This window comes from Natator depressus, chromosome 1 (genome assembly GCF_965152275.1).
Source record: "Natator depressus isolate rNatDep1 chromosome 1, rNatDep2.hap1, whole genome shotgun sequence".
NCBI classification, from domain to species: domain Eukaryota; kingdom Metazoa; phylum Chordata; order Testudines; family Cheloniidae; genus Natator; species Natator depressus.
Genome location: NC_134234.1, coordinates 259,389,120 through 259,411,582, shown reverse-complemented (window position 1 = coordinate 259,411,582; position 22,463 = coordinate 259,389,120). Strand labels below are relative to the sequence as shown.

Genomic DNA, 22,463 nt, shown 5'->3' with positions numbered 1-22,463 from the left:
GCCAGCCAGGTTGAATGATGGTCATAGTTCTCAATGGTGAGTCTTAATGAGTCCAGAAGACCACAGGTATCCCTAGCTTCCCAACATGTACACAGGAAAAAATGGAGTACTTGTGGCACCTTAGAGACTAACAAATTTATTTGAGCATAAGCTTTTGTGAGCTACAGCACACTTCATCGGATGCAGTCAGTGGAAAATGCATCCGATGAAGTGAGCTGTAGCTCACGAAAGCTTATGCTCAAATAAATTTGTTAGTCTCTAAGATGCCACAAGTATTCCTTTTCTTTTTGTGAATACAGACTAACACGGCTGCTACTCTGAGACAGGAAGAAATGGTGCAATCAGAGAATACAGAAAGACCAGCCTGAAGCCAGTCCTATCTACAAAGAACATAGCATACTTGACTGTAGGAACCACTAACTAGACACAAGAGTTCATGGTGTGTCTGTCTCTGAGGATACAGATCATTTTTGTTCAGTCCTATCTTTTATGTATACCCCATGAATTCCTTGTACAGGAAATAATCTGACTTCAGGATGCTTCCCTGCCATCATCTCTAATCTCTGCCCCCAGCTGTTTCAGCTTCCACAGATGGAACCATGGTGGTCTCTGAGCACAAGAGGCAGCCAAGTTTGTATAAGTAAAGCAGTCTAAAGCCAGTTAACACAAATGGTAATAGCAGTTGCTGAGCTGATCGATTTCTTCCAACACTCCTATAAGGGAAAGTTGAGCATTTCTTTACACCAGTTAGCAGGAGACAGTCCATCAGTCTGAGGGGCCATAGAGGAATGAAAATACTCTGGTGTGGCATAGCTCCTTCACTGAAATGTGAGGTTGTAATGCAGTTCAGCAAGATGACCAAATACCCAAAATAGACAAGATCCAAAGACTGGCTGTCCTTATGGGAATGCACTTGTATTTCTGTCCAAAAATCTGTTTTCTAAACATTAATAAGCACCCTTATGAAATAGGCAATGTCCATATTTTATGATGGGAAAACTGAGGCACAGAAATGCTAAGTGACTTGCCAAAGGTTTTGCAGCAAGCCAGTGAAAGAGACAAGAAGAGAACTTAAGTCTCTTGACTCCCAGTTGCATGCTATACTTACCAGTCCGTGGAAAAGAGAAATTAAGGCAAAGCAGGAGAAATTGATCTTGTGACGCATGTTTCATTGCAGTGACATTATAAGAGACAGAATAATTGATGTAGACTTGATCATTATTATGTGTGATTCATACTGGTGTGACAGCTTGACTTTTGAATGTTGTACCATTTTTGATGCATAACATTCTGATTGGCTTGCATTTCAGTTAATTGAGCTATAAAATATAATTTTAGGGGGAGAGAAGAGTGCATGCAAATAAGGTTTTGGGGTGATGCTGGCAGGAGACTTTTTACTACATCTGATGGACTGGTCAGCAGTCAAGCTATAGTATATTCTAATGGGTATAGTAAACAAATTTGTGCCAACAAAAATTTGATTCAGCTGTGTAGGAGATAAAATTGTGCAATTTGCTACTGCCCTGGAAGATAAATATCTGTCTGTACAATTTCTGGAGTATTGGCAAGGCTGTACATAGTGACAAGGAAGAGGAAGAAATTTCAATATAACTTTTTACAGAAACTTTTTCCTTTAAGTAAGAATGGGCATCAGCAGACTCCAAGGAGAGTACTTTGTAGTCCTTTATATTCAGAAAGCTGTCCATGGAACCTTTTAATCTAAAGGTGTACATGGGAAGGAAGAAGTGGGGGGAGGGAGGGTTCTGACAATGGTGAAGATGACCTCTAACAAACCATATACTGTGGTGTAAATAAGCAATTAGCAGTTAACATGTGGAGTATCTCTTTTATTAACCAGCCTACCTATTTGATACGTTTGTAATTATGCTTGGTAGGTTCCATTATTTATACCATTTTTTGGCTTTGGATTGGTGTTTGTTCAATGGCAGGAACTATATAAACTGAAAATTAATGAGGCACTTTATGTTGAATCATGGATAGATGGATAAGCATGTAACATTCCAGATGAGAATGGTTTGAGGATATAAACAAGAGGTCTGAAATATCTAGATTCTGTGGAATGACAGGTTCAGCTCAGTTCTTTGCTCTTATGAACTAAATAATACATTGAATTCCCTGTAGTTTACTGCATTCAGGGAGACTGTCAGAAGAAACATTCAAATCAATGTCTCGTCTATTCTGCCTGGACACTAAAGATCTCCTGGCATTTGGTTAGTAGGTTGCCCCAGTGTCATTGGCCAAAACCTGTCACCGCTCCCCTATCCCCTCCCACTGTCATGTGATGTGATGTGTTTATGTGCCATCTGCCTTACTACCCCACAGGGGTTATATTTCATTGGTGTGCATGTGTATAGATGAAGTGCTTTGGGATCCTTCAGAATGAAAGGCATTATATGAATGTAAAATATGCTTGATAAACATTCAGTTTACTGATAGCTTTTTTTCTTCATCTGGAAACCCCACCACCCCTACCCCCATTGTATGTTGTGGGTGGGGGGTGGAGAAAGTGGTTTTTTTCATTGTTGTGAGGCTTTCATCTTTCTTGGAGGGGATTTTGCAGTTAGCTTTTGCTGAGCGTACTGGCATAGCTGTTGTGGGAGCCCTGCTGCAGCCTGTGCATGTTCTTTGAACTACATAGAGTTCTTTTTGAGTGTCTTAAACTGAATGTTCTCGTTAGCTTAAACTTTTATATATTGTTGAGCACAGTATTTTTGCTCAGAAAATTCAATATTTCCAGTTCATTTTTTTTTTGCTTTAGAATTTATGCTGCCCTGTCATTTGAGTATTGCCTCTAATTTCAGTTCCTTTAATATAGACCCATTACTTTGCGTCTTGAGAACATTGTAATTTCCACCCCAGATTCCAGGTTGATGGTGGTTGGTGTGTCTCAGTTGAGGAAAGGATCTTAAGGTAAAGAAAGGGCACAGGGAGGAGATTGAGGAGAGATAAAACTGTTTGAATAAGATAGTAGTAATTAAGCAGAACAAAACAAACTTGTAGAGGAGGATGTTCATATTCTCCCTGGATTTTCTTTATAGGCGTTCAGTGGCTTGGGAACAGGAACAGTAGATGGGATGTGAGACAAGGTTGAAGATTGGTAAAATTGATGGAAGTAAAAGGGAGTGTAGGACTTAGAGAGCAGCCGAGAGAATGGAGTCAAAAGAATTAACAATGGAATTGAGGAAGGGAAGGGGTTTGGAGTTGTAATGAAAAGACACTTGGGAGAGTTTTTGTATGGGATTTGAGTTTTCTTATGGGATGTATGATGATCTGCTCTTGGACCTGCCTCATGCTACAATGCTTTATATATACTAGGAAACATGTTTTTCTGCTGTGGTGTGCCTCTACACACACAGCTCTAGACAGCTGTTGAGGATTAGGTGAAATGGTTTGTGAGTTGCCTGATAGAAGCCATGCAGAAGAATGCTTCGTTGTCCTAGTGTAAATGCCTTGCCTGGGGGGACGGGATGGGAAGGAGGAGGGACTGTAATTCACCGCTGATGCAGCTCCATCAATGGTAGCAACAGAGGAAGTTCTAGTGTAGACAGCATGTAGGCATTTTTACCACCATGTTGTTCAACCCATCTCAGAGTAGGATCTGATGACAAGGTAATAACACCTGAACCCTATCTACATTAAAACATCCACTGTTGCTCTCATTGGTAGAGCTGTACTTGTTGACTCCATTGGTGAATTTTTGACCATGTCGAAGCAGCCTAAGTGATGTAATTGTGAGTAGCAATTTTTGGTATTCTGTACGTGATGCTGAGATGTTTGGGAGCTAACATGTCTTTTGGATTCTGCTTTCCTCCTCCCCCATGGTAAGGAAACCTATGGTGTGTAGATCCTTGCAGTGCCAAAAATTAATTTAAATCAAGGACCATGGTGTTACCCCATTACAATGTGTTGAAATATTGATGGGATTTTTTGGTTGTACGTTGCACTGAGAGCCTTGGCAAGGGGAGGGGGACATTTTAAAATACAATACTTCTATCCCATTGAAGGTAATATTTGTCTACATTGCTTTCTGCCAGCTCAGTAGTTATCTATATTGAATGTGAATTATAATCTGTTTTGCAGCATTCTTCCGTTCATGGGTGACTGTTTGTTTGTTTTTAACTGTACCAAGACAACCGTACAATTAAATTGCTTGCTTCGTGCTTAGGGGGCAGATAAACAAATGGCCCATCTGAAAATCCAGTAGTAGATGAGTTGCTAGTAACCATGTCATAGTTGCTCATGTAGAATCACTGTATGTCTTTCTCTTTCTCCCTCCCTCTCTTTCAGGATGCTCTTTAAAGAAAGCCGAAGTGTTCACAACCATCTCACTTCTGCTCCGTGAGTACAAAGCTGGCACCTGCTGGTATCCCTTCCTTGTGCTTCAGTTGTCTGGGTAGCTGTGGCGAGCCTTGTGTGTTGCTCTATTCCTTAGGAGTTCAGACCGATTCTGGCTTATTTTCACTGCTTCTACCTCCTGCTGTTTGTTTGTTTTGCTTGAGGAGCTTTAGAATACAATGGGATTTTGTCTTTTAATGATTTAACTCTCTGACCTACCACTTTGGTGTTCTTGAGGCACTGTGGTTTGCGTAATTCAAGTGTGGAGTGGTTAAACAGCTGAAACAGATATTAATACTGGTATAACGCCTTTCATCCAAGGATTTCAAAGTGATTTATGAATCCTAAACTTCACACCACCCTTGGCAAATAGGTATTATAGCACGTGGGCATTTCTTTCACTCTTTCTCTCTTCGCTCCACTCCACAAAAACACATCTACGAAGATATCCACTCTGATTTGAGTGAAACTCTACCTTCCCTAGCCCTCAAACACTGCTGCTCTTGTCCGTGAGGACTCATTGTAGTTCAGACAGAACTGGAATAGTCATTTATAACTTTGAGCACCAAGCAAAGTGTAACTCCTGTAATACGCAAAAATAAATAAATTATATGTTAATCTTACAAATAACAGACTAATGGTCCATCAAGTATAGTATCCTGTTTCAGAGCAGGGCATAAAAACAGTACAATGCACTAAACTATTTAATACTTTTGAGGAAATGGAAGGGCAAAGGTGTGTGTGTGTGTGGAGGAGGATGCAGGTGGGAGTATGGTACTCCTCAGACTTTGCAGCTGAGGATTGTTAGCCCTTATTGTTGTTCGAGCTGGTATAACGGCAGATGCTATTCATATTCATTTAAATGTTTAAACTTTTTTGCATCTTACTAAACTGGTTGCCTCAATAATATCACAGAGTTCCAAAAGTTAATTATCAACATTTTGCCATTTTATAAGCTAATCAGACAGAAATTCAGTCTTTATTGCTCTTTTGTCCTTTTTAATATTTATTTTTCCTGTATGATTTGATAACAAAATACAGATGTGAAAACATTCAGGGCACCCAGATGCCATAGGTTGTTCTCGAATCTAATAGCAGGAGTATGAGGCACTTTTATCTATGTAATAAGATTTCATGGTTGACTCAGACATTAGGCTTCAAAGTGACAATATGAAGTGACAGAAACTGCTACAAGCATGTTTGAGAGTTCTTTTTATTCAGATTATCACCAGGTTCAATCATCATTAGGACTTGCAGTCTATTACCATCCAATTCACAAGTTTTCAGTCATTTTGACTTACAACTAAACTCATGTAACAGCAAAGCATGTATCTATGCCACATCAAGAGTTCTAGACCATTGTGATATCAGTGGTAACTCAACCAATCGCCACCTTTACTGTATATCTAATTTGCATGGAACAGTTTCCTTGATCGTGTGAGGAAGATTGCACATTGGTCAGTTACTTCTCCCAACTGCCACACCTGTGGAGCAGTACAGGCATTCAGCTACGGGTATAACTATCATAGATCACTCCAGATTGCACAAAGTTATAGCTGCTACCAAGTAGGCAAACACGGTTGTGACTGAAAGAGGCTGAAATATGAGTTTACATTAAACTGTGTAGTCTCTATTATAATTTGGAATAAAAATATTCTCTGCCTCAAAAGGGCAAAATGAGTCTCTTTTAACTTGCAAAAAGAAAAGGAGTACTTGTGGCACCTTAGAGACTAACCAATTTATTTGAGCATGAGCTTTCGTCAGCTACAGCTCACTTCATCGGATGCATTTTAACTTGGTATTTATGAGGCAGACTTAATAGTCAGCAAGCATATCAGATGTATCTAAGGAAGCACAGGGAAGCATGACAAGCATGATATTGCACTACATATCATCTCTACTTCCTCCTTTTTGCCCATTCCCTCCCATCCTTAACTGAACTTTTGTCTCGGGGATCTTTGCAGTTTAGACTGGGGGAGGAACAGTCTTCTGTGGTCCTGTGAACTTGTTGCTCTGATGATTGTCTTCTAGAATTAGAATGACTAACCCTCTGTCTTTTCTCTTGATTTGTGTGTGTGTGTCTCTCTCTCTCTCTCTCTCTCTCCTCTGCTTTAGGGCAAAGAAGAAGGTGATTCTGGCACCTAAACCCAAAGTGAAGGTAAATATTGCAGCCACCCATACAAATGTTCAGGAAGTGATGTTGAACATGGTGCATGTTTAAAAAAAAAAAAAAAAAAAAAATTTCCTTTTTCCATAGCTAAATCACTAGAACTGGTTGAAAACTTTCCAAGGGAACAGTTTTCCGTCAGAAAATGCTGACTTCATGAAATCAAAATGTTTCATGGGAACATTGATTTTGTCGAAATTTTCTACAGAAAATGAAACTTAACATTAAGGTCAAAATTTTGTTTCAACTTATTATATTATGAATTATATAACAAAAGTCTGTTTTGACATAAATTATACATGAAAGTCAAAACAAAGTAAAAATGAAATGTATAATTTCAGTAAGATCAAACTGAAATATTTCAGAATATTTCATTTCTCCAAAAATACTGAGATTTCAACTTTTCATCCCAATTTGGGATTAAATCAAATTTTGGAATCTCAGAATTTCCTATGGGCTAGAAATTCCATTTTTTGACCAGCTCTTTTTATCACACACTTGATCCAGGTTCTTTGAGTGGACCCATTTGGTAACCTCCCTAAAAGAGCATATGCACATTTTTAAAAAATCTGCCTCCTGTTCGTTGTGGCCTCTCAAGTGTTTGGCTTAATGGCTCTGTTGACAAGGAGGAAATATAGTGGAATCCAGTTAACATCAGTTTGCACAATGCAATCTTTGTTCACATACTAAACCATTTATCATGAATATATTGCTAATGATCCTGTTTTATATCAATTAAACATCACTGGTTACTTGTTTCAAACAGCACTTAATTGCATGTGGTGGCACCACATGCAGTTACTCACTTTAGAGACTTATGCCATAGGCTTTAAAGTGGGTAATATACCATTTGGCTTTATTGTAATTTTAAGTTATAAAGCCATTTCAAATGGGCTGTAAGAAGGTACTTAAATGCGTTACAGTATTACAAATTTTTTAAAAATGCATGTGCTTTGGTGAATTCATTTTTGTCTTAAATTAGGTCATAGCACTGGAAAATTTTGCATATTTGGGTGGACAAGTTCAGTGTAGTAAGCTGATGTAGCCTCTAACTAGGCTTGACTGTATTTCCTCTGAGTTCCATTGTAGTTATGTTTGTAGCTCAGATTTGCCTTAACTTTCAGAATACTGAAGACTAGCTCTGTAAGCCTCTATAAGACAGTTTACTCTTTCATATTCCAAGTGGAACTACAGCTCTAGGTCTTGTTCCTGTGAGCAACGCTGAGTATACTGCTAACATACTCCAGGAATATGTCGGCCTGGTACAGTAGATCATGTTGTCACTTTGTTACATTATGTACACAGGACTGAATTTGACTGAAACTACCCATTTTAAAATGTTGCATTCTAGAACCACTTCCTTGCTGCACCATCTCTTCCTGTGTGTGTTCAGTCATGCAGGCAGAGAAAGGTGGGACAGTATGCCATAATGTGTAACCTTATTGATGTCTAGATATTAAGGGGTGAGTGCCTTACATATACTAAATGTCAGTTTCTTTATAGGTCTCCTACAAACTCTGACCCAGATCCTCGAAAAGTATTTATGTACCTAACTCCCATTGTAATCAATGGGGGTTAGGCATCTAAATACTTTTCGAGGATCTTGGATCCTGTTCATAGCATGGTCATTATCTGGGATTTTGCATCAAGATGGCATGGAGGCCATTCCCAATGCCTTACCACTTAACTCACATTTTTACATTCAGTGTTCTTAATATGATCGCTTGCAGAGCATAATACCTGTTCCTCATAACTGAATATTATGTTCTCCCCTTCCCGTACCCTGTTACCCGGTGAACAAGGTATTCTGTACTGCAGCATCTAGGTATCAGATAATGCTTTAAAGGAAATCTTTAAAAGAAAAATACAACAGTAGAGCTGTGCTTCTGGATTTGCAGAATGATAGCATTGCTAAATAAAGTTATGTTGATCTGCTTTGGAGAGGGCATTGTGACTTCCTATTGTTTTTCTATATTTTTATCCCATACCCTCAACCCCCTACCAGGACTCCAGTCCAAAGAAAGAGCAGAAAGCCTGTACATCTTTGGTGACTTCAGCTTGTGTTACTACACTGAATTCCAGCACACCTATCAGTACAGTAGCTAGCTCTATCTGTACATCAGCTCCAGAGACCATCTGTTTGGATGACTCACTGGATGAAGACCTCTCTTTCCACCCACCCTCTCTGGATTCTATATCTGATGCTTTGGCAGTTATCAACAATGGAGCCAAGATCTTGCCCGTGGGGTCCACCATAGACACACCAACCTCAAGACCTCGCCCTGGGCTGAGAGAAGAGAAACTAGCAAGCATCATGAGTAAGTTGCCTCTAGCAACTTCAAAGAAGGTAGAGCCAGCTCAGACTCCACATTCATCCAGTCTTATCGCTGGTCACACAGGACCAGTACCAAAGAAGCCCCAGGACTTAGTTCACACGGGCATCTCTTCAGGCCTTATTGCTGGCTCTTCAATTCAAAACCCCAAGGTTTCCTTGGAACCTTTGCCAGCCAAGCTACTTCAGCAAGGACTACAGAGGTCAAGCCAGATCCAAGCTGCTTCCTCTTCGCAGACCCATATTTCTTCCTCCTCCAAGGCCCAAGCAGCTACTTCCTCCTCCTCTCAGAGGTGCAAGGATGCTGCTATCGTGGTATCCTCTTCAGAGGGCCAAGGTGGTTCTTCCTCAACATTACAAGTGACAAAGATGCACCAGCATTCAGCTGTCCAACAGAAATATGTGTCTCCTCTACAAGCAACTATTAGTAAGTCACAGACCAATCCAGTGGTGAAACTGAGTAGCAATCCCAAACTCTCCTGTTCATCCCCAGTCATCAAGAGTCCAGATAAGCCAGTAATGTACCGCCTTCCTTTGTCTAACCCCTCATCTGGAAGTGGTTCTCAAGTATCCCACCCTCTAGTTTCTCGGACAACATCCAGCACCTCTACCTCTAGTAACTGTTTTGCCAAGACTATGGTGTCGCAGGGTTCTTCCCAGGGTTTCAAGCCTCCCTTCTCCATGGCTGCCTCTCCTAAACCTGCTGCCTCTCCCAAGTCCACAGCATCCAAACCCTCTGTCACACCCAAGCCCACAGCATCATCTAAATTTCCATCTAAATCAACCTCATCCTCCAGGCCCACAACATCACACACTTCTTCCAGTTCAAATGCACTAGTATCCCAGAGTAGTCACTCGAGTAGCAGCCCCCTTCATAAACAGCCCAGTGGAGTAAATATCAGCAGGCAGTCTCCAACAATGAATTTGCTGCCCTCTAGTCGCACCACAGGCCTTCAGCCTGCAAAGAACCCTCAGGCCTCTTCAAAGTTGCCCAACTCTTCTCCCTCTGGGACTATTGGCAAAAATAACTTGAGTGGAGTCGGAATGAATGTACCTGCCAGCAGGAGCAGTAACCCTAATTCAAGCGGAACAAGTAGGACTAGTCTCTCTGGGGGAGCAGGAAGTGGAACACAGGGTGCTACTAAACAGTTGTCAACGCCACACAGGCCATCTTCTGCCTCAGGGTCTCCAGTTGTAGCAGCCAGCGTGCAGGTATGTATCTAATGAGACTCAATTGTGGGACTCATAATGAGATTTACTTTGAAGTTTCTTTTTGTCACTATCCTTTCTCATAAATGTGATTGAATATTGGTCGTGAACATGTTTTCACTAAATCTTTCTAATGCATGTGCTGAAATGGTTTCACACTGGTGAAAGGGATGCTTCCTCACAGGGCAGGGTTCCAACTGACCTTAGGGTTCGGGAGGGAAGGAATTTTCAGCACAACATATATTGGCACGTCTGTGGTGTAATGGAGCAGATTTTGTCTTCTCTGGAATACTGAGAAGAGATATATTAGATTTTGTGGACTACAGCTACTTAATGGTATTTCTGGAGATTGCAGTGGGATTAAGCATTGGTAAACTGAGGCCATTCCTTCTGTGTTTGATTTCCTTTATTGTAATGGTACTGATAAAGAAGGGTGTCTAGTACATCTACTAGCCACTCTTCCAGGATTGACTTGTACAATGAGAATTAAGTTGTGTAGGGTTAGAATAACAAGCATGACCTCTGTTAAATTGATGGATAACCAGCATAATTTTAATATTTATGCTATGGAATACTTTCAGAAGGCGTATGAAAGCCCAGGAGTGTGTACACATCCTGGAAATGAGCTAAGTAAAAAGGGCTTGGGCAAGATTTGCTTGTACATGAATAAAAACAGCCCTTCATAGTTGCTCATATGAGATAGAGTTTGAAAATATGCCTTGGCCAGACTTGCGGAAGCTCTGGTACCACTAACCAGGGAAGAGAATTTACAATTTCCAGAGTATTCTGTTCCACTTAGTAGGAATAATTAGGTTATTGGCAGGTTTGGGCAAAACAGATTCTCACATTAATCATCTCTTCAGGTCTGAGATCTTCAGTTCTCAGGTTAACATTTGAGTAAAGCTAGAGTGTAAATAACTACCTTTTGTTAGCATATGGTTCTCCACACTCTTATCCATAGGCTATTGTTTATGCTTTTACAACTCTGTGTGCCAAATTCATGGGACACATCTTTCCTCTACTATCCCTGCTGCACAGAAGAACTGAAGAAAGTAGGAAATAATAGACCTTGTGATCATGTAATTAAACACTGTATCATAATGCATATGCACAACTGTGCTGACTTAAAGTTGCATAGTAGACAACCATAAATTTGACTTTTTCTCACTTCTTGAGAGCTTGACTTTGCAACCTAAATAATATTCCTTTAACGTTGTTTTTGTATGTAGTGTCCTAGGGTTTGGTTTTGTTTGTTTTTTTTTAAGAAAAAAGTAAAAACAGATATATTATGTACATCTGTAATGGCCTCCTTCATAAAGCATCATCAGCATGCTTTGAACCCTAAATCTGTGCTGCAGTGCTGAAGGCTTGTAGCACTTACAGATCTCACTTTATTAGCTGGCAGCAAGAGAAATTTGTTTATGCCACAGTAAGAAGGGATTTACAGGCACCATATGCTGGGTTTGGAGGTTTATGGGGGAGTCTGGCCCATTTTTTTTCTTCCTGATTGAGGAGTTGGGGGAGCACCTGCCCTATGTGGTACCCCCACCAAGGAAGGTGGATGTGATGCTGGGGCCATCCACTGAATTAGAGGATTATGGTTCATAGATAAGGCCAGAAAGGACTATTGTGATAATCTAGTCTGGCCATAGTAGGACTTCCCTGAATTAATTCCTGTTTGAATTAGAGTATCTTTTAAAAAAAAAAATTAAGAAATTGTAATCTTTAATTTTAGAAATTCCAAGAATGTTTTAGTTCTGGCTATGGCTATGGAGGTGCGACAACTTCACCTCAGAAAGCACCTCCAGGCTCTCCGGTGGGAAAAGCGAACAGCAATATGGGCTTCCCTGAGGCAGTAGAGACAGTGTTGGTGCTTGTCATTCATAGAGAATGAGTGAGGGCAGGAAAAACAGTTCTTAAACCCAGAACTGGAAGGCACAGTCCATGGGAGGAGAAGGAGATCAGACTCCAACCAGTGAAAACTATAACTATCTACACACTACAAAAAACAACAAAGAACTATATAGGAGGTAGAATAAAAGTTCTCTTTGCGTAAACACTAAGATTGCAGAGGAACAGCGGTTCTAACTCCAGCCATGTGGCGGTAAGAGGGAACTGGAGAGGCATCAACCCATATGGCTTGTTGTTTTTTGGAGGAGGACACAGTGGATGGCTGTGAACGCTGCTGTGTGCTGTACTGTACTGCAAACAGCGTTTCCTTCTGCATCCATGTATCTACCTCCATACTGATTACTGCTCGCTACTCATCCACGATTGGAATACATACAAGGACCATCATTCGAAGAAGAGGTTACTTACCTGTAACTGGAGGTTCATCAAGATGTGTGGTCCCTATTTGTATTCCAATAACTGCTCGACAGGTGTCGACCTGCACAGCCTGTTATAACCTCGGCTGGGAGCACAAGGAGACACATGACGTATGGGTCAGCAGACACTGCTACAAAAACCCTCCAGTGCATGGCCTGCACACACATCCATGACTGGAATACAAATAGGGACCACACATCTCAAAGAACCTCCAGTTACAGGTAAGTAACCTCCTCTTATTCATTAACTCATCCAGCCAGCATAAACTTGTAGCACTTACAAACCAGCCAGCAAGCCAGTTGTCCAAGTCTGTTCTGAAAGTGTGAACAAAGAAATCCTTTTAAACGAACTGCCATTGTGTACCCATGGTATTGATCAGAGAGCTCTGAGAAAGTTTGTTGTGTTTTAACGACATATCCGTAGAACCTAAAGCAGCAGTTTATTTGAAATTTTTTAAGATGCACTAAGATCCTTCTCCCAGCTTTCAAAATAGCTTTATTCTTTCTGTTTAGTCATCCTCTTGCAAGCTTGAAACTGACATTTTCCCGTATTGTTCTCAGTGATTTATTCTGCGTGTGCATTCTAGTTGTAGCAGAACACTTGGGATTGCTGGGGGCTGTGTGGTTTTTTTTGCTTAGTTTTACCGTATGGCCTTTACCCCTTCCATCTGATGCTGTAATCTCCTCAGATGTAAACCACAGTGGTCGTACCTGATCAGAACTTGCATTAGAAACTTCCAAAGAGGAGATCCAACAACTCATTTCTGGGAGACTGTGTGGCCTAGTGGATAAAACACTGAACTGGGACTTGTGTTCCATTTCCGGTTCTGCCACTGGCTCGCTGGGTAGACCTGATACCTCCTTTTGTAAATTGCTTTGAGATCTACAGATGAAAAGCATTTATATAAGAGCAAAATTCAGTCTTTAATTTTTATTAAAGAATACCCAGGCTTCTGTGTTTAATTAAAAAAAAAAGAAAGAAAAGAAAAAGGATTGATGATATTCTTCCCACTGAGCTGTTACTGTACCAGTAGCACAGCACCCTGTTGTGAGGGGCTGGATTGCTGCAGAAGTCTCATCTTTTGAATGGGATGTAAAAACAGATCGCTTGTCCACTCGTCACCGTTAAAGATTCCATGCTACTTTTTGAAGAATAGGGACAATAGCTCTGGTTATTTGGCCAAATTCCAATTAGGGTAATTACGTTCTGCCTGCCTAAACCAAAAATTAGTCCTACAGTTACACCTAGAAAGATTCTTTTCTTTACTTTCTGTTAAACAGCTGCGGCATTTTACAACATATGGCTTGTTGTGGGGATGGGTATATATGCTATCTGTCATAGGCAGCGATACGCTTTTTAAAACATGCTGTTTATTGCACAACAAATCAAGAGAACCATATACAACATTATATAACTCCAACTAATGAAAGCATGTATTATATATGTGTACCAGATATACACAAAGTATTAAAGGCTTCAGTTCCGCGACACATGCACTTTTTTGTTAAAGTACAGTGCATGTAAAAATACACACAATCTACTGAAATGCTCATGAAGCAGACAGGAGCTTGATTATTAAGGTTTTCTCTACAGATCAACAGAAAGTAAACTGCCTGACGCTCAATTTATCTGTCTCAGAAGGATAGGGGGCTGGTTGAGTTGACTGTAAGAATATGAACCTGTGGTTCCTGGAAGAATAGGTATTTCATACTTGATGCTTTCTCCATTAAGCTATTACCTGCTGAAGGGTGGAAGCTTTATTCCTATGGAATGTCTTTTCCAATTAATGAACATACAGCCACATTGCATAACTACATTGGCTTGATTTTTTTTTTTCCAAAATGTGAAATAGTGAATGATGACCATTTGAATGTCCGCATAGTTACTGTAACCTTCTCTCCAGCTTGTTAGACTCTGATATCTTCCTGCTCCAGTTAATCTAAAATGCAGTTTCCTTTTCTTAACCATGTCTCTTGCTTCTTGAATTTCTGCATTACTTCCTGCTATTTTCCTGTATGAAGTTCAAGCTTCTCTTCACCTTAATGGTTCTCAATAATTTTACCCTGGTCTTTTTTGTCTTCATCTCCTTCCACTACCTTCTTTGCTGCTTTCTGCACCACCGCATAGGTCTGAAATACCCTTCCCATTAATAAACAATAATCTCCCCTCAACTTCTATATCAAGAAAGTACTAAAGCCAAAATATATTCTGTGAAACATTTGAGCTTCGTGGCCAAACCCTAAGTGTGTCTCCTCCCCTCTCTTGTTTTCACTTGTGCCTTTAGTTGATGAGCCCTTTGGGTAGAGGTATGTTATGTTTGGCAGTGACACATTTACAGCAATATTTAAAGGATGAATACAACTAGGTTTCAGAATAATAAGGGGGATCACATTTTGCAGTGGTGGTGGTTCAGTCTGTCTGTAGATTCAGGACAGAATTGCAGTTCACATTGGGAAGGTTCTCTTTACAATGAGGGAAGCTAGTAACTTGTTTTAAATGAAAGTTTATATTTTATTATAACCCTCCTCCAGCCCTTAAAACAGCCAGCCAGCCATGAGTGATACCAGAAAGTTGACAGTGGTTCATACACCTTCATACCTTATGGGTGCGATCATTCTGATTATTTTAGCTTCTCCAGATTAAGTATGGAGGCTTTGTCTCCTTTGTCCACCGAGCTCTTGTTGAGAAGATCAAAGCTTTCTTGTATGACCAATCTGAGATCAGGTGGGGGAAAAAAGCAATGTAACTGTCTTGAACTCTGTCCTTAGTGGTCCAAGTTACATACACAATCCTGTACTGATCCATCAGATCAGACAGGGTGCTTGATTGACAAAGGTAGTTGAAGTAACTTAGACTTCTAAATGGTATTTGACTTGATATCACTTGACATTCTGATTAAAATATGTTGCACTATACAAAATCAATCCTGTACATATTTAATGGATTAAAAACATGTTAATTGATAGCTCTCAAAGGAATTGAAAATGGGGAATCTGAGTCCAAAGGCAGTAATTCTAGTGGAGTCCCATAGGAATCTGTTTTTGGTCCAGTACTATGCACAAGAACGTCAGAATGACCATACTGGGTCAGACCAGTGGTACATATAGTGCAGTATTCTGTCTTCCGACAGTGGCCAGTGCCAGGTGCTTCAGAGGGAGTGAACAAGACAGGGCAATTTGAGTGATCCATCCCATTGTCTAGTCCTAGCTTCTAGCAGCCAGAGGTTTCGGGACACCCAGAGAGTGGGGTTGTGTCCCTGAGCATCTTGGCTAGAAGCCATTGATAGCCCTATCCTCCATAAACTTACATAATTGTTTGTTTTTTAACCCAGTTTTACTTTCGGCTTTTACAACATCCCCTGTCAGTGAGTTCCACAGGTTGACTGTGTGTTGTGTGAAAAAGTACTTCATTAGGTTTGTTTTAAATCTGCTGCTTATTCATTTCATTGGGTGACCTAAGGGGTAAATAACACTTTGTCCACACCATTCATGATTTTATAGACCTCTATCATATCCCCCTTCAGTCATCTCTTTTCCAAACTGACCAGTCCCAGTCTTTTTAATCTCTCCTTATGTGGAAGCTTATATGGAAGCTACTCCTAATAATTTTTGTTGCCCTTTTCTGTATTTTTTCCAATTCTAATGTATCTTTTTTAGGATGGGACAACCAGAACTGCTCACAGTATTCAAGGAGTGTGCATACCAAGGATTTATATAATTGCATTGATATTTTCTGTCTTATCTGTGCCTTTCCTAGTGATTCCTAACATTCTGTTAATTTTTTTGACTGCCGCTGTACATTCAGCAGATGTTTTCAAAGAACTAGCCACAATGACTCCAAGATCTTTGAGTGTTGACAACTAATTTAGATCCCATTGTTTTGTATGTTTAGTTGGAATTGTTTTCCAGTGTGCATTATTTTGCATTTATCAGCATTTATCATCTGCCGTGTTGTTGCCCAGTCACCCAGTTTTGTGAGATTCCTTTGTAACTCTGCAGTCTGCTTTGGATTTAACTATCTTGAGTAAGTATTCAATATCTTTATCAATGATCTGGAAGGAAACTTGATTGTGGGTAAAGTTTGTAAATGACACTAAAATCAGTGGAGCAGTAAATAATGGGGACAGGTTAGTTCTATAGAGCAATGTGGATTGTATAGTAAGCTGGGCTTACTCAAACGTGTGTGCAGCTAAATCCATGCAGGAACAAAGAATATAAGTCACTTATAGGATGGGAAAATGTATTGTGGGCAACTGTGACTTGAAGAAAAGGACTTCAGGGTCATGGTGGATAACCAACTGAATGTGAGCTCACAATGCAGTGCAACTACTTAGAAAGCAAAGGCAATGTACGCAGGGGAATATTGAGTAGAGTAGGAAGGGATGTATGGCATTAGTGAGACCATTACTGGACTACTGTGTTCAGTTCCATGTCCATGCTTCAAAAAAGGCAAATTGGAAATGATTCAGAAAAGAGCTACAAGAACAATTCAAGGTCTGGAAAATCAGTTTTATGGTGGAACATTAATGATCAATCCATTTAGGTTATCCAAGAGATGGTTGGATCCAGATAACTTGATCGCTGTCTAGCTGTCTTCATGGGAAGAAGATTTCCGAGAGTCGAGGGTTTTTTAATCTAGCATACAAGGCATTAAAAGATCAAATGGCTGGAAGTTGAAGCTCGACAAATTCAGATTTGAAGTGGGGCACAAAATTTTAAGTTAGAATAATTAGCCATTGGTGGATTCTCTGTTGCTTGAAGTAACTAAATCAAGACAGAATATCCTTCTAAAAGGAGGATGGGCTGTGTTGTGCAGGACGTCACCACAGATGATCAAAATATGGTCTTTCTGGCCATAAAATCTATGGCAATGGTGGTGTTGGCACCTAGCAGCCATGTTTGAAAAGTACTTTTTCTTCTTTGAGTGGTTGCTCATGTCCCTTCCATCTTAGGGGTGTGTGCACCATTGCTGGAGATTTTTCCCTTAATGGTATCCATTGGGCTGCTATAGCACCCTCTGGAGCCACACACTTATGCGCTGGTATAAGGAGTGCTGCTGGCCCCGCACCCTCGCAGTTTCTTCTTACCACCCATGGTAGTTGTTGGAACAATCCTCCTTACTTCAGAAAGGCTTCTTGCTAGTGATTTTCAGACTTTTTCTACATTTGTGGTTGTCATAGTGTAGTGTATATAGTTTCAAGTAGTTTTAGTGTATATATTTAGTGTGAATAATTAGTTCCCATTGTAGAGGGTCTTCTTCGCCCCAGGGGATCGGCATGCCCCAGTCCCTGGGCTGCAAGCCTATGCCCGTGAGTGACCCGCAGTCCAACTGCTTAAGGCGGCTAGGCGACGCTCGCATGAAGGACAAGTACCAGATCTGTTGGGACTTCAGATCCTGCATCAAGAAAGACGGGGACATCAGACTGAAGGCTCTCCTCATGGAAGCCGCTCTCAGACCTGTCTCGGAGCCAAGCCACTCCGATTTGGATCAGAGTACTTCGGCATCGGTGTGAAGTGCTCCCCTGACAATGAGCTCTTCCCGTTGCCATTCTCCATGTCCAGTGCTAAGGAAGAAGCATAAGAAGCAGCGCACTAAGAGAGGGCGCTTGCTGGTGCAGAAGAGAGGCAAGTGGAGAGAACAGAGTTTAATGAGACCCAGGCTGGGCCACTCTTCTACCCCCGGACCAATGCTGAGGGTGTTGAGCCTGGTGCGGGACCCTCCATCAACACAAGGAAGCCACCGTGGTGCTAATGGACTGATGGTGCCATTGACCCCACAGGCTTTTCAGGCAGCTAGGGACCTTCCCTCTCTTCTGGTTCCGTCAACCCCAGTGGGGGACCTACCAGCTCCAGTGACCGGAAGCAGGAGGGAACAGGGTGCATCAGGAACCTTCCTGGCACTGGGTCCCCCAGCACCATCTAGGAGCAAGCCATACCTGATACCAGCATCCCTATCTCTGGCATGCCACTGGTCCCCAGACTCCCAGCACCATATGGAGGCAGAAGTGGGTACCGCTCCACCATTGTTGCCGAGAGAAGAATCCTCTTCGGAGTCCAAAGGGAACCTTATGTACCGCCAAAAGCCCACCATCTGTACACAGCCTACTCTCCACCACGCTTCAGTGTTGGCACTTCAAAGCTGAAGCTAGTCCAAAATAATGGCAGCCTGATTATTAAGTGTAGCTTCATGTTGATAGCTCGTTCTACTACTGCTACTTCATGAGCTGCTGTTGGTTTTGACCTTTTAAAGCTGTAAATGGCTTGGGTCTGAGTTACCAGAGTTCACCTCTTTCATTGTACCTTGCAGCTGTAGGTGAGATCAGAGGCACTTGAGCTGGAACTCTCTCTGTATATGTCTTCAGTCCCAGAATGTTCTTCCCTGCCCTTTGCTCTGCCAGAGCCTGGATTTGTTTACTTTCGAATGTGCTGGAAAGCTCAGCTCCGTTTCTCAGACATTTCACAAGAGAACGGTTGGAAGAGATTAGAGTCATAAAGTTTAAGGTCAGAAGGGATCACCAGATCATCTAGCCTGATCTCCTATATATCACAGGCCACCAACACTCACACACTAAAGCCAACAACCAAAATTAGACCATGTGCCACAGGCAGAGAATAGGAGGGACCGAGGTGCACCAATGCCTAAGGCCCGTGCAATGGCAGGGAATTATCATATGACTTCTGTGTCTTTGCAGAACTGGTGATTATAATTATATAGGCAGTGAACAGTTGACTTAAGTGATTTTGCATATGATATATGGGTTATTTTTAAAGACTCCTGTCATAAAGGGAAGGGTAACCACCTTTCTGTATACAGTGCTGTAAAATCCCTCCTGGCCAGAGGGAAAACCCTTTCACCTGTAAAGGGTTAAGAAGCTAGGTAACCTCGCTGGCACCTGACCCAAAATGACCAGTGAGGGGACAAGATACTCTCAAATCTGGAGGGGAGGGGGGGAACAAAGGGTTATGGCTGTCTGTGTGATACTTTTGCTGGAAACAGATCAGGAATGCAAGCCTTACAACTCCTGTAAAGTTAGTAAGTAATCTAGCTAGAAAATGCGTTAGATTTTCTTCTGTTTAATGGCTTGTAAAATAAGCTGTGCTGGAGGGAATGTATGTTCCTGTTTTTGTGTCTTTTTATAACTTAAGGTCTTGCCTAGAGGGATTCTCTATGTTTTGAATCTGATTACCCCGTAAGGTATTTACCATCCTGATTCTACAGGTGATTCTTTTACCTTTTCTTTAATTAAAATTCTTCTTTTAAGAACCTGATTGATTTTTTTCATTGTTCTTAAGATCCAAGGGTTTGGGTCTGTGTTCACCTGTACCAATTGGTGAGGATTATTATCAAGCCTTCCCCAGGAAAGGGGGTGTAGGGCTTCGGGGGGGGGGGATATTTTGGGGGAAGACGTCTCCAAGTGGTCTCTTTCCCTGTTTTTTTGTTTAAAACACTTGGTGGTGGCAACATACTGTTCAAAGACAAGGCAAAGTTTGTACCTTGGAGAAGTTTTTAACCTAAGCTGGTAGAATAAGCTTAGGGGGGGTCTTTCATGCAGGTCCCCACATCTGTACCCTAGAGGTCAGAGTGGGGAAAGAACCTTGACAACTCCACAGCAGGAATTGTACTTTCTTTTATGAAAAGCAATTGTTATCCCTGTTTGTTGTTTCTTGTGGGATGCAGTAGGCCTCCGTCTAGTTAGGATCTTTCACTGTTAAGGCTAGTCCAAATGAATTAGTACAAATAAAGCTTTCCATAAACAATCAGGCTTATTTCTTTGTCCTTCTGGGACAACAGGTATTCTAGCATTTCACTTGCTTGCTTTGTATTTTCTTTAACCACCTTCATCTTAGTTTTGTTGTTGATGTAGTTAGCAGAAGCTTTCACCATTCTTTCAAGAACTGTCCTCACTTGGTTTCTCCTACCAGAGTCTCTACTAAAATTCAAGGAGATTTCCCCTACATCTTGGTGATCTCAGTTCACTTTTTAAAACTATTATGTATTTAATCCAAATTTACTATTCGAAAACACCCTATTTCCTCGTACTATATTCAGTACATGTCTGTGACTCAGATGCCTGTTACATATCCATGTTGGTTTCCATTCAGACAGGCTCTCCTGTTTTTTGTTCTTGTTTTGTTTTGTTTTTCCTTTTTACCTTGATTCTTGAATGAACAAGAATTATTTGGTGAAGGAGGAAGATTGGTGAATGAGCTGGACAGTTGCTGGTATTTAGATGGCAGGCTAATTAATGCATTTTGGAGGGTATTGAAACCTGAATATTCTTGGCTCTTTTTGCATCCATCCTGGAGATGAAATTAACACAAATGTAATTTGGATTATCAGATGGTATGCAGAGATTATATTTTCTCTGAGCAAGATTTTTTTTTTTTTCTGCCTTCCCTCTGAAATTCTCATTAGTGTGATTATGGCCACTTATTTGCAGTGCCATGTATCTCTTGAAATGGAGCCATTTTTAAATATAGTTGTGGTTTTCAGGACTCCTTATTGTAAACATCTTGTTAAGAAATAAAAAATCTACTAGTGTACTCAGTGTTTTTAAAGTATATATTTTGAAGGGGAAGAGGTTCCACATCTCCAAAAAATTCAGAGCTACTCTTACTAGATTAAAAATAACAATGCAAAAAATTAATGGGAAATTTCCTCTTTTTAGAGCTCTGATTATCCTCCTCCTCGTGTACAACCAGCAAAGAAATGGTGTTATGCCTAGACTGAAGGCAATCACAAGAGATGAACAAGAATGTCATTATGCCTGAATCTTATAAAATTGAAAATTGTGCTTATATAACAAGCCAAGAATGTGAGGAAAAACTCAAACATTGATAGCAGATACTTTTAAGGAATTAAGCTTGGTATTTTAAGGAACACCAGATATAACAAAAACATTTCAATTCTTTAAATTTTGTTAACTTTCTATTCTTGGTTTTGTCTCAGTAGGGCTTTGATTGTAAACTCCTTGGATCAGGAACTGATTTTTTTTTCTGTGTCTGTACAGCACCTAGCACAGTGGGTCCTGGTCCATGACTAGGGCTCCTAGGTGCTACAGTAATACTTTCAAAAAATTGCTTATTGTTATTTGTAACCCCTGTCTCTGTACAGTCAACAGCAGGAGCATCATTACTGGCAAATGCCTCACCTCTGACGCTTATGACATCACCCCTGTCTGTAACCAATCAGAATGTGACATCTGCACCATTGACTCCTTTTGGGATGCTGGGTGGCCTTGTTCCTGTGACTGTACCCTTCCAATTTCCCTTGGAGCTGCTTGGCTTTGGGACGGACACAGCTGGAGTAACAACCACCTCGGGATCTACCTCAGCGGCTTTCCACCACAGCCTAGCTCAGAGTAAGTGAAGCTAGTTATTCACACTGCAGTGTAATTCAGCGTCCTTACTTCACCACTTGCGAACTCAAATTGGGAAGGAAGTGATGGAAACACCATTGCTTGAGTTACTTTAAAGTTGGACTGGGCAAAGTACAGTGTTATAATGTGTTATATAATTCTGTAATTGTGTATGATTCTAAAAATTAGTCACAATTTTCTTCAAGATGATGACCAGCACTAACATGTACATAGTATACAATGGGATTTGAACTTACTTTTTGTATTAGTTTGTCCCACCTTTTTAGAAGAGAGAACACAGTTTTATTAGAGTAGTTTCTGTGCTATAAGTTTTACAAAGCAATTAATCAAAAGACTGGTAATGCAGAGACACTTGGTCTAGGTCACAGCCATGCTCCCCTCGGTAGCAGCTCACACAGAGCCTCTGATACTAGAACCATTTTTAACTGCAAGGGAGAATATTGACCAGGACAGGATTTATTATCTCCTAGTGTAGAAAAAGCCTTTAGATTTTCCACTTGGATTATTATTGGAGGCAATAGGGCCTTTCTGTTTACTGAAACAGCCCAAAGGATTGCATCTCTAACGTGCCCTGTGCACAGGTACTGAATAAACCCATGGTTGAATGGACCAACTTTTGGTGATGTTAACCCATTGGCCCTTTATCCCACATGTGATAGCACTATCACGTAATTCTTGATATCTCGTTTAAG

At 40.8% G+C, this 22,463-nt stretch overlaps 1 protein-coding gene across 1 annotated transcript in view; it reads left to right on the top strand.

The window, feature by feature from the left end:
* UBN2 (ubinuclein 2) overlaps positions 1-22,463 on the top strand; it is a 99,511-nt gene that overhangs the window by 72,431 nt on the left and 4,617 nt on the right. The window contains exons 12-15 of the mRNA XM_074941746.1: positions 4,309-4,359; positions 6,472-6,514; positions 8,529-10,067; positions 21,507-21,753. Of these exons, the coding sequence (XP_074797847.1) occupies positions 4,309-4,359; positions 6,472-6,514; positions 8,529-10,067; positions 21,507-21,753 (1,880 nt within the window). The remainder of the gene's footprint in view (positions 1-4,308; positions 4,360-6,471; positions 6,515-8,528; positions 10,068-21,506; positions 21,754-22,463) is intronic.